A 21,184-nucleotide genomic window follows, 5' to 3' on the forward strand; every position below is an offset into this window, starting at 1 on the left:
ATCTTCAGTGGCTCTCCACACTACTGTTTATTAAAAACAGAACATCCATACACATCCCTTACAACTTCCTTAGACCGGTGCTCCTTCCCTGCCTGACAATCAATCTCTCTCAGAAAGCATTTAACTTGCCCACACAGCTCCAGCCCCGATTAATCCCGGCTTCACATCCTATACATTACTGTTAGGGAGCGGAGCACTGGGCTAATTTCATCACCCACCAGCCACCCACACACATTCTACAACTGAACACATTTGGGGCTCTGCCTTAAAGATAATAAAACAAGGAGAAAACAGGCAGGCTGCAGACAATTCCCATGACCACTTTCCTAAAAAGTTGCTGGGTTTTAATTCTTTGATTATTCTGTCTCCCCTCCCCCAAGCACTCACTAGCAATTATTGCTTCAAGGGAGAGAAATAATGTACTATAAACCTCTCTGCATGGTGAGTTTGGGATAATTTAGGCTACACCCTTTAAAATGCATATCTTGCACACACAGATTTTCCCCCAAAGCCCCACTTTCCTGAGAAAGGGGGATCATCCAGGCTTCTCCGACTCCCCACTCCACCCAGGGGATGGCTGGTTCCTTGCTAATTCTTGCCTTAGGTTTTGTCCCTCCTTCCTTCAAATATCCACCCCCTTCCCCCACCACTCACACCACAACCGGATTATTGAGGTACACAGCTCGACAGGGAGAGTTTACTGTTAAATTGATAGCGAAATAAAAATATCTCTGAATTTGCCACCTCTCTCCTTTTTAGACGGCTGCGCTCCTGCTACTCTGGCCGGGAGCGGAGGAAGAGCCCACCAAAGCTCCTTAGTATTTTCAGCACCACGGCGATGGACAGCACCCTCGGTCCCCGGCCGGCAGCGCGCCTGCCAGTCTGCCCGCAGCTCAGCGTCCCGGGTTCGGCCGGTGCAGCTGTCCCCATCCCAATCATTCAAGTCACTGTACCCAAAATACAAGTCTCGTTCCTCCTCGACCCTCTCTCTTTCTCTTCCTCTTCTGCTCCCTTTGCTCTCCCCACCGCACCGCTTCTATCAGCTCCTTTCCCCAAACCCAGCCTTGCCCCAGCAAACAGCTCCCCACGCACCCAAGTCCCGGTCTCTGCTGCCCGAGCGCCTCCTTCCTCGGCGTCCACCCGAGGCTCCCTCTCGCGCCGTCTCCAGTTCGTCCGTTGCCGGCCGGCCAGCCCGCCCGCCCTCTCTTTCTCCCCAGCAAAGTTGGGAGGGTAAGGTGCACTCACCTTTGTGCATGCCTGTGAACCTGTCCTTCAGAACCGTAAGCTCGTAGATCTTGCCGAACTCCTCGAAGAGGGGCTTGAGGTCCTTCTCGTCCAGGTTGCGGGGGATCTGCCCAATGAACAGCTTGATGGCATCGTGGTCCTTCATGGGAATGGTCGACGGGTTCCCCGGGCTGTGGCTTAATCCGTTCATGTGCCCGGCGCTGCCCGGGCTGCTGCCGAGCCCGTTGGTACTGAGGCTCGCGTTGTCAGCCTGTCCGTTTGCTAACGTGGCCATCTTTATATACATAGAGAAAATCTTCTTTCCTTTTATTCTTTCTCGCTCGCACTCTCTCGCTCCTCTCCCTCGCAAGCTCGCTCGCGCTCACACACGCACACGCATACACACACTCGGGTTCTCTCCCCCTCGGTTTCTCTATACCTCGCTCTCTGCTCTCTCTCTTTCTCCTCTCTTCTCTTGCTCGCTCGCGCTCGCGCGCTCTCTCCCCTCTCCCCCCTCTCTCTCTCCCTCCCTCTCCTCTCTTCTCTCTCTTTCGGCGGTCTGATCTGATTTTTTTTTTTTTTTTTTTTTTTTTTTACATTGAACAGACAGGATCTCTGTCCTTTCCGTTTAAACAGGCTGGACCGGTTCAAGTTCCCAGTCAGACCAGGGGTGGGGGCGGCGAGTGTGCGCTCGAGAAGGAGGGGGACGCGGGGCCCAGAGAGGGCGCTAGGGGCGGGGGGACTCCCGCGCGGCGGCGGGCGGCGGCCCGGAGCACGGCGGCTTGGGGCGGTGCCGCCCCGCGCGCCTCCCCCGTCGGTGGCCCCGGCGAGCGCCGGTGGTACAGTCCGAGACGGCTCCCGGCTATAAATAGCGCCAGGCGCATGGCTCTTCGGGAGGCGCTGAGATTCCGGCGCGGCGGCCGCGGGGAGCGGGTTCTCGTTAGAAACAGGGCTGCTGGCCTCCTCTTTGCCTTCTTGGGGTTCTTTTTGTAATAGCAGCAGGTGCAACTTTTTTTTTTTTTTTTTTTTTTTGGTACTTTAAAAACATAGACTTTCATTTTCGTGTGGGTAGGTAGGGGGTCGTTTTCCACCGAACTGCGCTCTGTTAGGGCGTCAGGCGGGCAAAGCCGAGGCTGGGATGGCGGGCGGGGCGGCGGCGAAGGTGGAATGGGCGCTTCTCTCTCCCATCTGGTTCCCTTTATTTATTTATTTAGATTAGAAAAAGCGAGCGGGCTTGGAGGGAGTCCGCCCAGCGATCCGAGTGCGCATTGATCAGTGTCGAGAGAAAAAAAAAAAAGCTACATAAATATATATTATGTGGATAAATCTATAGACAAGAGCTCTCTTTCGCGCGCGCGCGCTGTCTCTCGGTCTCCGCTTTTTTCCTCCTCGCGTTCCCAACCTGCCAGAGCAGCCCCAAATCCTCGCCATCCCGCGCGGCGTCTGCCGCCACCCGAGCCACCTGGGAGGACGGGGCCGGGGAGCAGTCGGGCCGCTCGGGGGAACGGGGAGTAGAGATGCGGGGCCCGAGCCTAGTTCCAGTCCGCCTGCGGAGGCTGGCGGTGGGTGTTTCCGTCCCGGACGGCCTCCCCCCGCCCCGAGGAGCGGCGGCTGGCCCGGCCGGCGGCTGGCGGGAAGAAGGTAGGAGCCGGGCGCCTCGGCCCGCTCGCCCGCCGGGGCAGGCGGTCGGCTCTGGGCGCGGTGGCCAGTGAGGCAGCGCGAGGCACCGGCTTGGTTTTGCCCTTGGCCGCTTTACAGGTTCTAATTGAAAAGAAAAAAAAAAATTTTTTTTTTTTTTTTCTTTTCTTAATCGACCATCAAAGAAATAAAGCACCCGAATCGCTCTCCGGGCCGCGTTTGGACCCAGCCTCGCGCGCCGTGAGCGGCCCGCACGGGCTTCGTTTGCGGCACCTGCCGCTCCAGAGTGCGAGGCTGGGAGCCGCGCCTGCGGGCGGCAGCCGGGTGTCCGGCCGCCGGCCTGGGCTCCGCGGGGTCCCCGCCGGGCCGCCGGGGCTGGACGGGCTACGCGGGAGAGGGAGTGGCCGGCGCGGGAGCGGGCGCGAGCAGCTCCGCCTCTGGGGGTGAAGGCTGGCGGTAAACTTGGGTTGAGAGAGATTTTCATTTTAATGATATTAACCCGCGCCCCGTCCTCTCTCACAGTTGCTTTTCCAGGGCAGTCCCTTGGCTTTAGAAGCCGGGGAAATTAAAATAATGCGCTGCTTCCCGGCGGGGTTTGGGGCAGGGCTGCTGTCCTGACCCTGGCCTGGCCCCCACCACCCCTTTTGGGTGTTTTGGGTTTCTCTTTTCGTGCCCTCGGATTACATGACATTACTAGACGATATGTTTAAAATTTTATTTAAAGAAATGAGACCCCAACTGCGGGAAAACCGAGACCAAGACCCTTTGGTACAACCACAACGCAGAGCTCTCCAGCGCCAGGAGGAGGCCTGAGGAGGCCCTGAGGTTTGCAGCCCCAGGCCCAGAGCCCACCTGGGACACCTCTCCCGGAGGATCCTGGGCCCAAACTGCACAGCAAGTACAATTGTGTAATTGTGAAACTGCATCTTTTCATTTAAAGATTTTCCTGCCTTTGCTTGATGTAATCGTGTGTAAGTATAGTTGATTCATAACTCTGTTCCCGGGCTTACATTATCCAGTGTTATATAATGGCCTAAGAATCATCCAAGTTGATGGACTCAAACAGAAACTCACACAGAGAGCCTCTCTGCCATGTGGCTCTGTGCTTGGTGTGCCTGTGAAGTGCTGTAATGAGAAGAAGCATGTCCCTGGTAGGCACAGGGAGGGTCTGAGTGTGCGGTTGAAGGTATGTGCTTATGTGTTGTCAGGGCTGCGGGTGCTTGTGTGGATGTAGTGTGGATGTATGCGTACGCAGACCCTGTTTGTATCCACAGTCTGCTTGTGTGTGTGTGTGTATACCCACCGGGCTGAGACCTCCTCCCCCCTTTTCTTTCAGGACTCATCAGCAGAGGCCAATAACTTTGTCCAGAATATCTCCTCCAACATAATCTTGTGGTCCTGGTGTTTACCACCCAGGATCTCACAACAGGAGTGGAATATATTTTCTGCCGGAACAGGAGTTTAGGAGAATAACCTCTACTTGAGGCCTCCCTTTCTCTCCCTGCCCCCTACCTCTTCAAAGTATAGCAAGAACAAGGGGAAGGGAAGGGAACAAGCTGAGTAGGGCTGAGAAAGTAGGGACCTGCGCAAGGTTCACCATCCACTCTTCCTGCCACCACCTCGGGCCCCCCTTTAAGTAAATTATTCTCAGGTGTTTCATTCTTCTTATTATTATTAATAATAATAGCCAATACATAAGTAAAAGCAGTTCCTGGGCAGTAGTAGGTGGGAGAGTGGAATAGTGAATGAAAAGGGGCATCTGGTTACTTCAGATGCCTGTGCAAACTCCGGATGGCATAGGGCCAACTCCCTCCAGGACTATGCCTCGGCCTTCTGCACCGCAGCCCACTCCCTGTGTCTGTTCACATGTGGACACAAAGCTGGGGAGAGCTCCTTCTCCCTTAGGTGAATGCTCTTCACCCTCCCACCTCTCCTACCTCTCCCACCTCTCCCATCTGAGGATGGCGTATTTTGGATTTGAGTTGTCTCCCCTTAAGGCTAACATTCCTCACCTCTCAGCTCAATGGCAGGTGATTGGTGAAATGTCCCACCTCCCCTCAGATTGCTGGGGCAGAAGCAACCAGGACACCAGGTCCCATGTAACAGCTCCCTGAGTAAACAGCAGCTTCTGCCAAGACGTTGATCTCTTAAAGGTACAGAGATGGATCTTTTAGGCTCCCAACTCTCTGCCACAGCAGAAAATTTAGGATAAAACAATAACACACAGGTGTCTCAAACTAATGCAATAAAGGAGCAGGACCCCGGAGAAAATTGTAAGGAACACGGGTTAGGTTTGTTCTTTGGTCTCATTGCTCTTGATATTCTAGAAAGACTTGAGATATTTTTTAAAATCTTATATCATCCAAGAGAAATGTAATTAGGGAAAGATGGGGGCAAAGTAATACTGTGACATTTAAACATTAAAACTTATCCAAGTGCCACTTCATGTCCACAGTCATTCCACTCACTGAGAGGGAGGAGGTTGGCAAATGGAAGTGGGAGCTGGAAACAGTTGTTCCTCATTTTCTCTCTGTGTTTGGGGTTTATATTTTGTTGCTGATTTATTTTGGGGGAGTGTCAGGAAGACCCATGTGGTATGGATCTTGGCTCAGGTGGTGTAGTTATGCAGATCTCACCGTTGCCTCCTACTCCTCAATGAGAGAGGAAGCCTTCTTTGTGCTCAGCTTCCTTCCAGCTGAGCCACCATCACTCTCCTTCTGGCACCCATTGAACCACATTCCACAGCTCTGGTTGTGGCCACACACCCTCAGACCTGCTTTGCTCTCCTACCTGTAAATCTTCTTTCTCTAGATTGTGAACTGGCAGAGGGCAGAAACCCAGGAATCAGGCCCCTCCTCCTCTTCTGCAGGCCCTCTTCACAGGCATGGGCACACAGTAGGTCCTCAAGATGGAGTTTCTAGACACCAAAGGCTAATCTGACTTTGGGGGGACAATGCTGTATTCACTCATCTGTACCCTAAGGATGGGGAGCTGCAGGGCCCCAGGCAGACTCTCTGCACAAGCAGTTTAGGACACACCGCAGTTTAGCCTCTCAAGGCTGCATGGCTTGGCTTGGAGGCAGCACCACTCAGTCATTCTTGCAGTCATCCAGCCCTTGCAATCTCCCACTGGAAGCAGCAAAGGACAGGCCTGGGAAGAACCCGCTGTTCAGTTAGAGAGACCAAAGTCATACCAAGTGAAAAACTCCAGAACAGCAAACGGCAACAGATGGTTAAATGTCTTCCAGGCCTGAGGAGTTCTACATTCGAGAAAAAAGAAAACCATCCAAGTTTCGTGTAATGATCTGTGATGGGGGTAGGGGCCTTGAGGAGAGAGTCACCCTTGTGAAGGCACAATGCAGAAGGTGGTAGATGGCCAGAGAGCTGGGTGATAGTCTGGCCTTAGGTCTTGGAGGGCAAGAAGCAGCTGGTTCTCCAAGGTTATGTTGAGAACAAGATGAAAACAGAGCTGAGACCAGACCTTCAAATAAACATCTCTTTGGTCTCTATGGAGTGATTACTCTGCCTAGACCTGCAGAGGGCAGTGAGGATAGGCTGGAGAGAAGGAGACTCGCTTGCTCTCTGTAGAGAACTCAAGCATTGTTTGGGAAAAGTGACTGACTCAGAGAGCCCAGTAACCACACAAGGGAACATCCCAACCAAGTGAAAGGTGCCAGCGATGTGTGCCAGGGGACCCTGGAGAAGGTTTAGCCCCTTTGGGCAGAGGTCCCCGGGAAGGCATTGTGGTAGGGAGAGCTGGTCCTGCAGGAAGGGGTGGGTCAGGTTAGAAGAGAAGAGAGTTTGAGGCAGTGGGTGGAGTTGCCTGGCCTACGGCAGGCAATGGGCTCTGGGTCCCCGCGTGATGGGAAGAAGGTGGAGGCTCTTGGAGGGGTTTCCTAGGTAGAGGTAGGTTGGGTGGGCAAGACGGGGCTTTGAAGGCAGCCTCGGAAATCTTTTTCTAGTATTCTCCACAAGCCTAAGACCTCTCTGATTTTGAATAATTTGGAAAGGTTTAGTGATATAAAGAACAATAACTGAGGTGGAAATGAAAAGGAAAGCAGTCCTTACCTTCTCTCAGTTAACATTAGCAGCTCCCTGCTGCCCAGAGTAGATGAGAAAACGACTTCTCTGTCCTGCCCTGAGTCCCCAGCGGGCCTGACCATGGGAGAAAAATCTGAGGCAGGATGCTGTGTGTTTTGGGAAACCCAGGGGCTCCCTAGGAGGTACTGTGTTGCCTCAGAACTCAGACAAGTGCCAGGGCTGACGAGGGAGGGGCCTCTGGGCTTCTTTCCTCCTGGCTGAGCCTGAGGCACACGTGGCCTTGGACTTGTGGTGGCTCCCGGGCCCAGGCAGCGGTGGGGTGGAGAATGCTTTTGAGAGTCTCTGAGCCTTTGGGTCAACAGGGACTGGCCCTCCATTGTCCTCTTTTAGGCTCCCATGCCAAGCCAGGGCTTTGCCTCGCTTTCGCTGAGGGCGGGCAGGAGATGGAAGGGGCAGCGCAAAAGGTGGGATGAGGGGACCAGAAGTCGTGGACTGGAAATCGCAGCCATGTCCTGCATCCTGTGTGGAGAGGACCCGAGAGCCAGAACTCAGTGGAAGGGCCCCGCGTTATCGCTCTCCTGCGCCTCGGCTCTTTCCTCTGCAAAATGGAGGTGCTGGCTTTTTTTCTGCGCTCCTTTCCTTCCTCACATAGCATGGAAGGAAGTGAGACAGTGGCTTATCTGTGAGGTGGCTGACTCACGATTCTCATGCTGAAAATTAGGTGAAAAGTAGGGCCTGAGGGTCCAAATGGGCTGCAGAAGGGTGCAGATAAAGATAACTTGTCTGCATGGAAGGGTTAAGAATTTACCTCTTACCTTTCCCAAAGAATTTACATTCTTTCAAATGTAGCTCCCAGTCTCAGCTCTCCGACCAGCAGAAGCAGGTGCTCACGGCAGCCAGCGTTTAGGTAAATCGGGCTGAGCCCGGCTCCCTGGCTTCCAGTCCTGCCTGCTCCACTTACTGCCTCTGTGACCTTGGGCAGGTTATTTCATCTCTTTGTGGCTCAGTTTCCTGCTTGTGAAATAGGAAGAGGCCCAGAACCTACCACATAAAGTTGTGAGGATTCAATGAGTAAGTGCAGGTAAAGTGCTTAGATCAATTCCTGGCCTGCCAGCACTATCAGAGCCTCACTGATCAGCCACTGGAGGCTGAGGGCTTGCCAAGGATCCCACCCCTCATCCTACAGAGAAGGTGGGGCGGCCCCTCTGCCTGGGGCCTGACTTGGACCCGCAATGGGTGTCCTCACTAACCGCACACTGTTGCTCAAGGTGCCCCTGGGGGCGAGAAGCCTTCTGGAGGGCATGGCTCACGTCACTGCCTCTTTTTGGGGCCTGCCTTAGGTACCAGCTGCTGGCACTCCACGGCCCCTTCTTACCTGAGAGGTGTTGCCGCAGCAAGTTCTTTTAATTGTGATGTTTTACTAATTAGTTTTTAATTATGTTAATTTATTGTACACGAGCCCCGAGGTTTTCAGACACTGGGCCCACTTTAAAAACTGGAATAGTAAGTTGTATTTATTACACACACATTATGGTGAGTGAATGTCACTTTACCTTGGCTACTATTTCTCTGATAATGTGGCTCAATCGACAGCCCCTACCTGGGCTCTCTAATCTTTTCACTCTCCCCACCACTATCAGGCTCCCACAGTCTAGCACACAATCTTTCCAATAGAGCTGGGTTAAGAAACTCAGTGTCCACAGGCTCTGCGGGTGACACAAGTGAGGTGGCTAGGTGGGAGTAGGGGAACCCCAACTAAATAGGGGTTCAGGAAGGTGAGACTGCAGGACATTTACACCAGGCCAGATCTTCAAAGGGTTGTTATTTGGGGACATCACACTCACCCATCTTGGGAGGGAGGGGACCTCTCCTGCTCACTCATCCAGCAGCTGGGTACTGACAAGAGCTTGACAAAGAGGCTGCAGCTATATAGCCTGGGAGATGAGGCTGGAGAAGGCATGTGGGCAATCAATTTGGGCACTGAAGGCAATGGAAAGATGTAGGCTTACATTCCAAGGATGACCATGGGGGTAGGAGGTTTGCAGCAAGTCCTCGAAGAGAGCCTTAGGATAGGTACTCACCAACCATATGCTGATGGCTGTTGATAACACAGAAGAGTATAATCAGTGGCACAAGACTGGGACAAAGAAGGTGCGTGGGTAATTATGAAGGATGGGTGAGAAGTGAGAAATCACCCCTGGCCCAACACATGTGCTGAGTGGGAGGGGCACCGTATCAGGCCCATTTTCCATAAATCATTTCTGCATATAAAGGATGAAGGTTTGCTACCACTAGGAATATTTAAAGAAGATGCCTCCCTCAAATAATTTCCAGATGGCAGCCTTCATTCAATAAGTTTAAAGTCTTCCCAAGTGTATATGTAAAGTTGTATATATAAATTCTGGTCTCTTACTAAACAGACACATTAATATAAATTTTGTTCAAAGAGTAAAATTTAAAGAAATATAGTCTTTAAATATAACTGGGCATTTACTGCTTCAAAATACATATAGAAGACTTAAATTACTGTTATATATATATGCATAGCTTCATGCATTGTGTATAGAAAGAGTTTGGACTTTGGAACCAGACAGATCTTAAATTTAACAGCCATATAAGTCATGCTCTCAGAGCCTCATCTGAAACATGGGCATAGTAACACTGCATATGATTGTCAGAATGAGGTAATAAATTAATAAGAGAGGTGATAAATATTTAGTGCCTGCCATATAGTAGGTGCCCAATAAATGTTAGCTATCATTATTATGAGTGTATCTATTAAAAAGTAAACTAGCCCTGGTTGGGTGGCTCAGTTGGTTGGAGCATCGTCCTGTACACCAAAAGGTTGCGGGTTTGATTCCTGGTCAGGGCACATACCTAGGCTGCGGGTTCAATCACCAGTCGGGGCGTGTAAGGGAGACAACCAATCGATGTTTCTCTCACATTGATGTTTCTCTCAATCAATCAATCAATAAATATATCCTCAGGTGAGGATAAAGAAAAAAATAGTAAACTAATCCTTTCCTTTTCAGGTATAAATATAAGTTGTAGCAGAAAATAGCATTTAGAATATGTGTAACAGGACATGGAAATTTTCTAAGGAAGAGAACAGTTGGGCTTTTTCTCAGTGGTCCTCCCACGGTTTAGGGAAGATGAGAGGGATCTAAGTCTCTAGTTGTGGGTGCAATGTTGTGTTAGTGGGCTGGAGGAACAGAGCTCATACAAGGGAGGAGCCCCATGAGTTTCTTCTGACATAGCTCAGTGATGCCCACCTGCATTCAGGCTTTAGAAAGGGGCCCACGCTGTAGCACACACCTAATATCCCCCACCCTCCTTGTCAGGGAACCTGCATCCACACATCTGCATGCCCTGGCACATGCGAGGCGCCCACACAGGCCTGCCTGACCCAGCCCCTCTGCTCCACGGGAAGAGGAAGGGTAGGCAAACTCCGTGACTCACTCCCTGGCTCTGTGCCCTCTCGCTGAGTCACAATGTAATTGATCTCTCCCTGAGCCAGGTTTCTGCTCTCATGTGACCCAAAGCAGGGTCATTTCCAGACCGGAGCTGGGGAGGCCTGGCTGTGGAGAGGCGATGCCAGGAGGGAGGGGAGGCAGTGAGAACCTGAGGATGGCACTGAGCTGTTGTTCCTGGATGTCTGCTGAAGTGTTGTGTTTGGAGCAGTTGGGGGTTGGTCCACCACCCACCAACACATATGTTCCTTCATTGGCCTCCATTAGTGTGTTCCCATCAGGGCAGAGCTGTCTCCGTAAGAGTTGCCCCTAGGAAATAATGAAGAAAGTGATTTGGTGTCTGGGAATTTCCTTGAAGATGCCCATGGTGTTTGTGCTTCTGGGACAAAGTACCTCATCCTTATTTCCAAATTGAGTTGTGGGCTTGGATGAATTGAGGGTTGGGGTGTGTGATCCACTCCTTGTACGAGGGCAGTGTCACCCTTTGGGGCTCAACCTCATGCCGTCCTTGGCCCCGAAAGGGAAGAACCACCTCTTGAAATGGGAAACTCTAGCCAGAAGGAATAAAACCTCAGTTCTCCTGGCCAGGTGGTAGAGGACAGAGTAAGGGTCACCTCTGCCAAAGCCTTCTCCGATAGACAGGCCTATGGTGTAGTATACAGGCCCTTAGGACAGCAGTTGTCACAAGGCCCTGTGATTGACAGCATTGCCATGTGGGGTAAGTCATGTAATTGCTATTGGTTTCTGTATCATCATCTATAAAAGAGGCATGGAATTTTTCTATCCCAGGGAAGCCTCTAATGAATATATAAAGCTCTAAGAAACAACTGATTGTATTGTTGTCAGCCTGCCCTCTCCCACATTTCACAGTTCCTTGTCCTGACTGATGAGCTGGTGCCCACGCAGTGAGATCTGTGCCCCCATTGGGTATTACCGACTGCTTCCTGTCCCAGTTCCGAGATGATTCCTGCCAACCCTGCCCCACTGAGTGTAGAGCCAGGTCTGGACGGGATTTCATCCCAGGAGTCACTTCAAACAACAAAAGGGGCTCAAGCAGCTCTGATGGGACTCAGGCAAGATTTGCTGTGTGTCCTTGGGTCACTTGCTTTCCTTCTCTGGACGTCATTATTGTATTTATGAGATGGGGACAATGATCCTTGCTCTGCAGACCTTGTTGAGAGCAGGGAGGATCAGAGGCCAGGGTGGGATTGCTCCCTGGAGTGTAGGTTGTGTATATTATAGATGGGTTCCTCTCTCTACCCACTTCATCCCTGCCTCTGCACAGCCCTGGCCTCAGAGCAGCCCTGAGAACAGAGAGAGCAACCTGGTTCTCACATCCGTCCTTCTGCTGATTATTTCTCCCAATCACACTTAATAGCTGCCTGGCTTTTGGCTGCAGCTCGGTATATAATAACCTGCAATTATTGTCCACTTAAGCTGTCCCCAGGGCCTTGTCTGTTGCGCTGCCCAGGCCTGCATCACTGGCCTGCTGATTTTCCTGTCAGAGTCACAGCCAATGGGAAGAAAGCCTCTGAAGGGCTAGACTGACAACCTGTTTTGCAGAACTGCCACCTCTACAGCTGCAGCTTCTTTGGAGATGGAGCATCAGAGGCAGTCTCCAACAGCCACAGCCTCATCCAGCCTGGGTGCCCCACTTTTCTGGGGCCTGGCTCTCTGGGCTGTCCACAACCATCCTCATTTCCTGTTCCCTGCTGTCGTCATTTCAGCCTCTGTGCCTTTGTTTATCCTTACATGGCACTACCAGCTACTTACTATAGCCCAGCCCCTTTACAGGCTTAGTTCCTCTTCTCTGCATAGGAAAAAGGGAGGTATTGCTGTTTTACATACCAGGCTACTGAAGATCAGAGAGGTTAGGTATCTTTCCTAGGGTCACACAGCCAGGAAATGACAGAGAAAATTCAAACTCAGGTGAGCTGATTTCAACCTTATGCTGTGCTGTCAAGCTCTTTTCATAACAAGTCCTACCCTGCCTTAGTGGCTCTGCTCAGTGCTACTTCCTTTGGAAAGCTGGCCCCTATCACCGCAGTAGTACTGGTCTTCCCTACTGTGCATCCTTTCAGCTGTCGAGTTGGAGCCAGGTACCCTCAGCCCTATGTGGGCAGAGCATGAGTTCCCCTGCCTCACCCTTCACTGCCATCTGGATTCACAAGTGTCTCTTGTGTACAGGTTGGGTACAACTGGGCTTTTGTCATTGTTTGAATTTCCCCTCCCTAACTTTGACTTATATTCTCATGAGCATCTCTCCCAGAGCCTGATCCTTGCTGCTCCTGACAAAGGCCCTTACTCATCCGTATGGCAAACATTTGGGTTATCTGTACAGTTTCACCTGGTCTTATGGTGCTGATGGTGATGACAAAAACTAAGTTTTAGGCTGCAAAAGCACATGCAGGTCCTGTGCCACCATTGGGAGATGGCAGAACCTGAGGGTGTCAGTATTTTCACATCACTTAGAATCTACTGATTAAATGACCAGAGACAAAAGAGAATGTCTGGACTCTGAGTGAGGACTTTCACCCTGAGTGCTGGTTGTCTTGGTTTATATCTGTGCGTTTGTCAGTGAGTGGGGGTGTGTGTGTTCCTGCACGTGGTGCAGAGCACAGCCACAACAATGGTTGTGGAGCCTGCCCCAGCCTGCGATGAACAGTCAGGAGTCTCTCGACCAGCAGGACAGAAGGACCTAGGGACTGAGAGCTTAGAGCTCTGAAGGCCACTATGTACAGAGGGTCCTCCTGGCTCCTGTCTTACTGGCAGTCACACTGGGCTCTGAGCTGTGAGGGAAGGAGGTCCAGGAGGCCCGTGGCCTGGTCTTTGTTGGGTTCACACACCTTACCAGGCCCCAGGCATAATTCTGCACAGCCTTGCCCAGGGGACACTCATTCCTTACTCCTTCCAGGCTCATTCACCCTTTGTCTGAATGTTTCTCACAGGCTCTTACATTTTTCAGTCCTTTGTCTTGGCAACAAGAAGACTTTGCTGGGAGACAGTTTTGGGGTAGCCTGAGGCTTCTCTGGCCCCTCAAATCTTACAGGTTAAGTGTGAGGCTGGCCTGAAGGTAAACTGCTCTGAGGGTTGTGTGGTGCCTTAGGAAGGAGCCAGGCTTTCCTCTCCTTTGCCACCATAGATTCACGGCTTCTGAGGGAGGCAGTGGGCTTCTGTCTTGGCCTCCCCCAGGGACACTGGTGCTAACGCACTCCCTGCTCCTGCAGCGGGCTGCATCTCCCTGTCCTCTCTCAGCCCTGCCCTGCCTTTCAGGCTGGCTTTCAGCCCTGAGGCGACACCTCTCAGGAAGGGCTGGGAAAGAATCCCCAGGAAAAGGCAATACAGGTGAGGACGGGGGCCAGAATCAGCCATGCCAGCTACCACCTGCAGCAACAATTGGGACTTTATACTGAGGGGGGCAAAGACCTAGTGTCTTTATTTTCTCTGTCATTTTACTCTCCTGTCCTGGGGCCCAGTACCTGTCATTCAGGGGAAGAGAAAGACTTAAAGTGTGCTAGTTAAAGGTCGCTCACTCTCTTTTCAGAGTCCCAGCACCTCCTATACCCAACTACAACCTCTCACCCTCACCTAGGGGCTGGGTAGACTCTGGCTTCCAGTTCTCTCCCTGCATATCTCACCCCGAGGGCAACTAGATAGCTTCTGGAATTCTCCTGCACATCAGGCAAGTAGGAGGAACAGGGAGAAAGAATTCATGAAATTTGCTTAAACCCCTCTTTCAGCCTAAACCCACTCTCCTTTTATCCCTCTGGAAATGTGCTTTTTTCTCCCCCTTCCCCCTTGCCAGCTTAAGGTTCAGCTCTGGGGTGGAAGGATCGTGCTGTGCAGCGAGAACACTTGCCCTTCCTTGTCTTCACTCCTGGCTCTTCTCCCCAAACCAGGAAGGCTTCTGTAGTCTGTCCCCCACCCCCAGGCCTGGGGACGCTGGAGGATGGTGCTGTAGCCTCGTCACTGTGTGAATGCAGCCTGGGTACAGTGTGTGGCACTGTATACTGAAAGAGCAGCAAGACACCCAGGGCTACCAAGAACCTACAGGGAAGTCAGGTTTGGCAGAGTTGGCTTCAAACATTTATAATACAAAAAAACCCCCAAACCCTCCAAATATTTCCCTCCTGGGTGGCTTTTGAAATTAGTTTTGATCATTTGAAGAGTAAATCCTTAGGTACTTAGAAAGCTTGACAATCTAAAATGATTCATTTGTCAAATATTTAGGTTAGTTGAGATTTAGCATTTACTTAACTATGTAGAAGAGGCGTGACTATAAATTGATCAGACACATTTTATGTGTAATGCTCTATCTAATGTGCTCTAACTCCACTCATCACTCACAGGAACACCCGTCAGCACAGCACCCACCCTTCTGTGTGTGCACACGTGTGTGCGCGCACATGTGCACGTGTTTGTCAGGGACATACGCGTGTGAGCGGTCTTCCTCATTGAGGTTTATTGTATTTTCTTTGTGCTGCTAATGCTTTTGGCCTCTGGGGGTGCTATATATATACAGATGCAGAATTTGAGAAACACAGGATTTTCAACCTGAAAGCAACCTCAGGAACCTTATAATCCACTTTTCTCATTTTATACATCCAAAAAGGTGAAGCGATTTGCTCAAGGGTCAGATATAGAATCCAGGTGTCTGTCTGCCTGTCTCTCTCTCTCTCTCATGCACATGTTCACTCACTTCAATAGTAATAGATGATATTTCCTCATTGCTCAGGATTTCTTTGTTTCTCTCTTTCTCTCCTCCTCCCGTGTGCCTCCTTTTCACTGTGGGTCTGTCTGTCTTTCTTCCTCCCTTCCCGCTCTGTGTTCCTGGGCCAGGAGCTGAGGTGGCACAGGCAGGGGAGATGCTGGATCCCGAGAAGGCTGCCTCAGCAGCCGGCCAGGCCGGGGCCCACCGAGTCCTAGGGCAAGTGGAGGCTACAGAGTGTTCCCTGCCTCCCTAGTAGCCAGAAGCCTGGGGAGCAATGCCTAAGTCCCGGGGGGAAGGGCACAGAAGCAGAAGGGTGGGTTGGCCCTCCTGCTATGAAATCTGTTTTCAGCCTGATTCTCTCCCTGGTTTTCTCCTGGGGGAGTGGACATTCTTTTAGGAGGAGGGAACAGGGCTATCTTCTTGCCATTCCTCCCTCCTGAGTCTCTGTTTTCTAGCCCAAGCCATGTGGCCCCCGGTTCAGATACCACTTTCTGAAGGATGTACATGCTCCTTGCCTCATATCCAAGAGGCAGAGGAAAGGGCTCCTCTTATAATCCTGCCTTCTTGATGCTGAAGTTTGGCTCCCCCTCCTAAACAGACTCTGTGGAAATGTTCTGATGCGTCTCATTTCCAGAGAGGCGTGGGATCGCAGATTTGGGACGGAGCTTAGAGGTCGTCTCTTTGACTCCCGCACCCATGGGAAGAATCCATCCTCTGGCATCCCTGAAGTTGCTCCAGTCTGCCTACCCACCTCCAGCCACGGGCTGATGCCTTGAAAATGTCCTGCCATCCGCCTTTCTCTCAAGATGCCCCCTGTTTCCTTCCTTCCCTCGCCAAAGGTCTTGAAGTAAATGGCCACCCCTGCTTTCTCTGCTCCTTTGCTTCTCATTTGTTCTGTGGCACACTTAGATCTGCTTTTGCCTCTCCCACTTTACCCGAATAATTCTGACCAAAGTCATCAGCGGCTGCCTTGGCTAAATCCAGTAGCTACTTCTTGAGTCTTCATGAGTCTTCATCGTAATGCTCTTCACCACTTCTTTGAAATATCGCCTTTCTCTTTCAAGCGATACATTATTTCTCTTTGTGCGCTCACTACTTCCAACTAGTGCCTTTGACCGGGTCGTTTCTCTGGCTAGCCTTTAAATGCTGGAGTTACCCTGGCCTCATCCTCAAATTTTTCTTCTTTTTGTCCTTCAGTTGCCATAGTCCTCCAGCCGCTCTCTTTGCTATTGGCCTTACCTTCTCTGACCTACCTGCACTTCACTCTGCCCAAAGAATGAGTTTCTTTCTTTCTGTCTTTTTAATCTTCACCCGAGGATATTATTTTTCATTGCTTTTCAGAGAGTGTGGAAGGGAGAGAGATGCAGAAAGAGAAACATCGATGTGAGAGAGACACATCGACTGGTTACCTCCTGCACGCACCCTGACTGGGGCCAGGGATCAAGCCTGCAACCGAGACTTGACCAGAATAGAGCCTGAGACCCTTCAGCCCATGGGCCGACACTCTAACCACTGAGCAAACTGGCTAGGGCCAGAATGAGCTTTCTGAAACATAGCCTGGTCATACCAGCTCCCTCCTTAAAATCCTTCAGTGGCTCCCTATTGCCTTTAGTGTAGAGCCCAATCTTGTTGGCTTGATATTCCAGGAATCCTCATAACTTACCCCGTCCCCTCTACTTCTTCTAGTTCCTGTCACCTCTCCCTTCCCCTGTCCTGGGTCCTTTGCCCCAGCTGTTACTATTCTCATCCTCACTCTCCCTGCTCCCACCGAACTCTGCACATCCCCGTGATCCCTCTCAGTCAGGGTCGGCGTGCACACTGCCCCCTGTCCTGCGGTCCACGCCCCTTTCTTTTCCCAGCTCAGCGCTGCCCAGTTTTCACATCCCTCCTTGAACATCACTGCTTCAGGGAAGCCTTGCTTGCCGGACCCCACACCCTAAGATAGGCAACTCATTGCGCACTCCTGTGGCACTCCACTTTTTATAGCCATCTGCCTGATTGTCATTATTTAATTAGATACTGGGGGAAAACTCCCTGCCCCCCCATAGACTATTAGCTCCTTGAGGGCGTGACTGTGCCTTTCTTGTCAGTTCTCCATCCCAGTGCCTGGCACCCTGTGGAGAGCTGACTGGGTGCCTGGAGAGCTTCCTATATGTCAGTCTGAGCAGGACCTTGATCTTGTAAGTGGGCAGTAGGGGCAGAAAGTTGTCCCCACTATGATGATGACTTGGTGAGATTTTGGGAAGATTGGCTGGGGAGCTTCATGCGGGAAGCAGGAGGTGCCAGGGGCCAGGAGACTGGCAGCCGCACTGGTGAGAAGTGTGGGTCTGAAATGAATGACTTTTCCTCTCGTGTCCCATATGCTTCCAGTGGCGAGTCCAGGAGATGGAGTCAATTTGTGCGTAATTGAAATGGAACAGAACCTGGAATGGGCTTATAATAAGCTCAGCATGTAACTGAGATGACCTTACCTTATTCTGAGAAGGTTTCCTCTCACTTTGTGCTCTTTCTAAATCTGTTTTGATTTCATCCCTTCTTCCCCATCTCCCCCTCTTCCAAGGGTGGAATCAGAAGAAGATGTTCTGTGTTTGGAATAACGTTCCAATCCGATTGGCTACTGATTTGTCAATATTACTCTCATTCTCCACAGTGCATATGCAACTTTCAGATATCACATCTGGAGGCTTCTACCCCCGAGAAGAATAAAATTGCAGTTGGAAGAATCCAAAAAGTGGCTGGCGTTCTGAGATTCAGACCAGCTAATTTGGTAGCTTTTGTGAGCTCTGTTTTCTGTGATAGGAGCAAGGAGCACCCTCTGATGGCTCTTACTCCCCCAGCCTGTGCTCTCCAGCCCAGTGACAAGTTAGGAGGCTGCTTTTCTGTTCTTTGTTTTACTGGGTTCTGCCCCATCTCTCTAAAGCAATCTTATAAATCATTGATGAGAATATTTCTATTTTTGTCTTAAATATCTTAGCCAAGAAAGCCTTATGAATACTTTCCAAATCAAATGCTGGCATTGCACGATGCTTCCTCATTGATGGCAGCCCCATTTCATTGTTTCTTTTTTTAAAAAATATTTCCTGGCTCTGCCACCCTCATCAGCAATGCCAAGTCTCAGCTTGGGGGTGGGGGCTGACCCTGGTGCAGAACTCTCTGTGGACTCCCTTTCTCGGGCAGGGGCTCTTTTCCTTCCTTCTTTCCCATGGCTGCTCCTTAAACCTTCATCTCAACCCTTTAATCCCTGAAATGCTATAAATTGACTGTTATTTATTCTCACTATGGTTTCCTCCTGCCATCCATCCTGCCTCTGAACCACCACTCTCCATCCCAATCATCATTCATTTCGTGCCTAGGAATTCAATTGACTTGAATATCAACCTACATTTGAAGGCATGAAGTTCCAAGATAAAAAAGACCCTCTCCTGTGGTATGTTCCAAATTCCACTAGTTCATAAGGACCATGCCCCTCTCCTTCACCACGATATTCTGGGCATTAGTACAGGGCCTGGCTATGTAATGAATTGGGGAATAAGTGAATAAATGAAAGGCCTGAAGGAGTAGATGCCTTACACAGTTGATTTACTCCATCCCCCAGAACCACCGGGACTTGACACCCTAAGATGGTTAATGGAGGGTTTTCTGAAGCTCATTTTTAGTCTCTATTGAGAAAGTAAGATGGTCTAAGTGCATCTTTCCTGATTACCTTCAACTTGTTTGATTTTTTCTTTCACTTTGATATTTCCTCCGCACTCATGTAAATAATTTACGTTACCTGTCCCTTACTTATGTATTGCTTATCTTGATGCTTTCATATGGCTAAGTCTTGTATTCCTGACCAAAGCAGAAACACTTGGAGGGAGGAACTATGTCTGTGTACTTCGTAGCCCAAGATTTGATGCAACGGGTGTTTAATAAATGGTTTCCAACTGGATGATGGAATGAATGGGTCTCAAGCCTGACATCACTTTTATTTTTTAACATTAGAGGCTAGAATCTAAGCCCAAGAGGGAAAGTAAAGTATATTTTTGATGCTTTTTTGTCACAACTTGCATAGTGTCTCTGTCTAATAGCACAAAGTGTTATGGGTTTACATAGTCTTTTTAATTATGTAGGTACATAATACAAAAAAGTTAGGTAAGCCAAAATTATCCAGGACACTGGGCAATTTCTATTATGCCTTTACACTAATTAGATGTCTCAGATAATTCATTCCTTGATATTTGTGATCATTGTTCCAATAACATATATTTTTTGTTGTGGTTTACATGACAGTGGGGAAAGGTGATCCAGGAAGTTTGGAACTGCCCATCAGTACAAATCATATTGGACTGATGATCAATGATGGGGCTCGATGCCATCAAGGCCATCCTCGGCACCTAAGGAGCTTGCAGGGCTGGGGTAGGCAGAGGTATGCCTGTAGCTCAATGTAAATATTTGAGCATATAGAGAAGGATGAGGTTACTTCTCATCAAGAGGCTGATGAGCACCTCATGCAGGAGTCAGCATTTGCACTAGGTGTTGAAGGAGAAATCTGATTTTACAAGCCAGAACTATACCTAATTCCTACTAGGTGCTCCAAAAATATTTGTTGGCAGCCTGAGAGAAGACAATGATGTTCTAGGAGGAGAGAAGGAGTGTGAAACAGTAGAGTGAGAGAGCAAGGCTCATTTAGGATGCAGTAAGTCGTTTTTTGGGGCCTGAAGCTGAAGCCAGAGGTGTCTGAGTCAGTAACTGGGATCAAATCTGGTAGGTGGGTTGGAGGCTGTGTAGGAACGTTCTTGAGTTGAGCTGAGGATTGTAGACCTCAATCAGAAGACAAGGAGAGTCTCTGAATGGGTTTGAACAGGTCTGGGCTGTGCTTCAGTGAGGTTAGGCTGCACTGGTGAGAGGGCTGGGTTGGGATGGAAGGGGCAGGGAGCAGGGGAATCCTTGTGAGGCAATTGCGGGTGATTGGGTGGAGGGTAAGCAGGGTTATGAACCCCAACAGTAGCTGTAGGTGGCAGAGGGACTTTGTAAAGACAGGATCTGCAGGCCCGGGAGCTGCCTGCATGGGCAGCTTGTCCTCACAGCCTCTTCTCTCCTTCTCCCATCCCCCACCTATTCCATCATGTCATCTCCTTCAGGAGTCTCTCAGCTGCATCTCCCACCCCACAGGGAGGCTCACGCTCACAGGGAGAATTGACTTTAGGAAGGTGTATGTGGATATGAATTTATTAAGATCTCTATTTATTTAAATTAATTATTTAATGCCTTCTTATGGCCCAAAAGGATTTGAGGAAGATTATGTTAATGTACATAAACATGTTTTCCCACCAAATGGGACACGCAGTTTCAGCCTGATTTCTTGTTCCACAGCACAGTTGCAAGAAAGAGCTTTGGGGTAGATGAGTGTGTTTGAATCTCGACTCTGCCAGTGGCCAGCTCCACGACCATCAGCAAGTTACTTTTCTGCTCTGAGTGACAGGGTCCTTACTTGAGGAGTCTGGTGAGCATACCTACCTCCTAGTTTTGTTGTATGGATTAAATGAGATCAGACATGTCAGATGTTTAGTACAGCACCTGGGTAACAGGAAGCACTCAAGTGGACAGTCAGTATTACAGGACTTTACCCCATGGTGGCTGTTTCTCTTTTGGGGCATCGGTGGTCAGGTTGGGAGGGTCTCTCCATGTGGGTATCCTGCCTTTCCTAAGCCCTTGCCAGTTTATCCTGTCTGTGGCTACCTACCTCCTTGACGAGATAAAGAAGCACATATGCTCCTCCAAGGCACAACTTCCTGTCTGATTCCTGATATTCTCCCGCATCACATCCTGCCCATTTTGACAAGCTGGCACAGGGGAAGTACCAGTAGGTGATAAAGGCATTTCTATTTATGACTCATTCATTAGGTGTACTCTGCAAACATCTGGAATACAAAATAAGGCATGACCTCTGGCCTTGGAGACTTCCTATGTGGGAAGCGGAGACATAGGTGTCTATATAGACAATCAAAGAACAGTGAGGCAGGTGGTAAACAGAGGCTGATGCAATGCTGTGGTAGCAGCCCATGCTAGGTTTGAGCTGAGCTGCGAAGGTGCAGGACCCCACTTGGCAGACAAATGAC

At 50.2% G+C, this 21,184-nt stretch overlaps 1 protein-coding gene across 14 annotated transcripts in view; it reads right to left on the bottom strand.

The window, feature by feature from the left end:
• The window catches only part of CELF4 (CUGBP Elav-like family member 4), a 289,320-nt gene extending 287,789 nt beyond the window's left edge, over positions 1-1,531 (bottom strand). For all 14 annotated transcript variants that reach the window (XM_087819062.1, XM_087819061.1, XM_087819059.1 and 11 more), the window contains exon 1: positions 1,246-1,531. In XM_087819062.1, the coding sequence (XP_087675188.1) occupies positions 1,246-1,531 (286 nt within the window). The remainder of the gene's footprint in view (positions 1-1,245) is intronic.
• Between the last annotated feature and the right edge of the window lie 19,653 nt (positions 1,532-21,184).

Source organism: Miniopterus natalensis, chromosome 7 (assembly GCF_054644295.1).
Source record: "Miniopterus natalensis isolate mMinNat1 chromosome 7, mMinNat1.hap1, whole genome shotgun sequence".
Lineage (NCBI taxonomy): Eukaryota > Metazoa > Chordata > Mammalia > Chiroptera > Miniopteridae > Miniopterus > Miniopterus natalensis.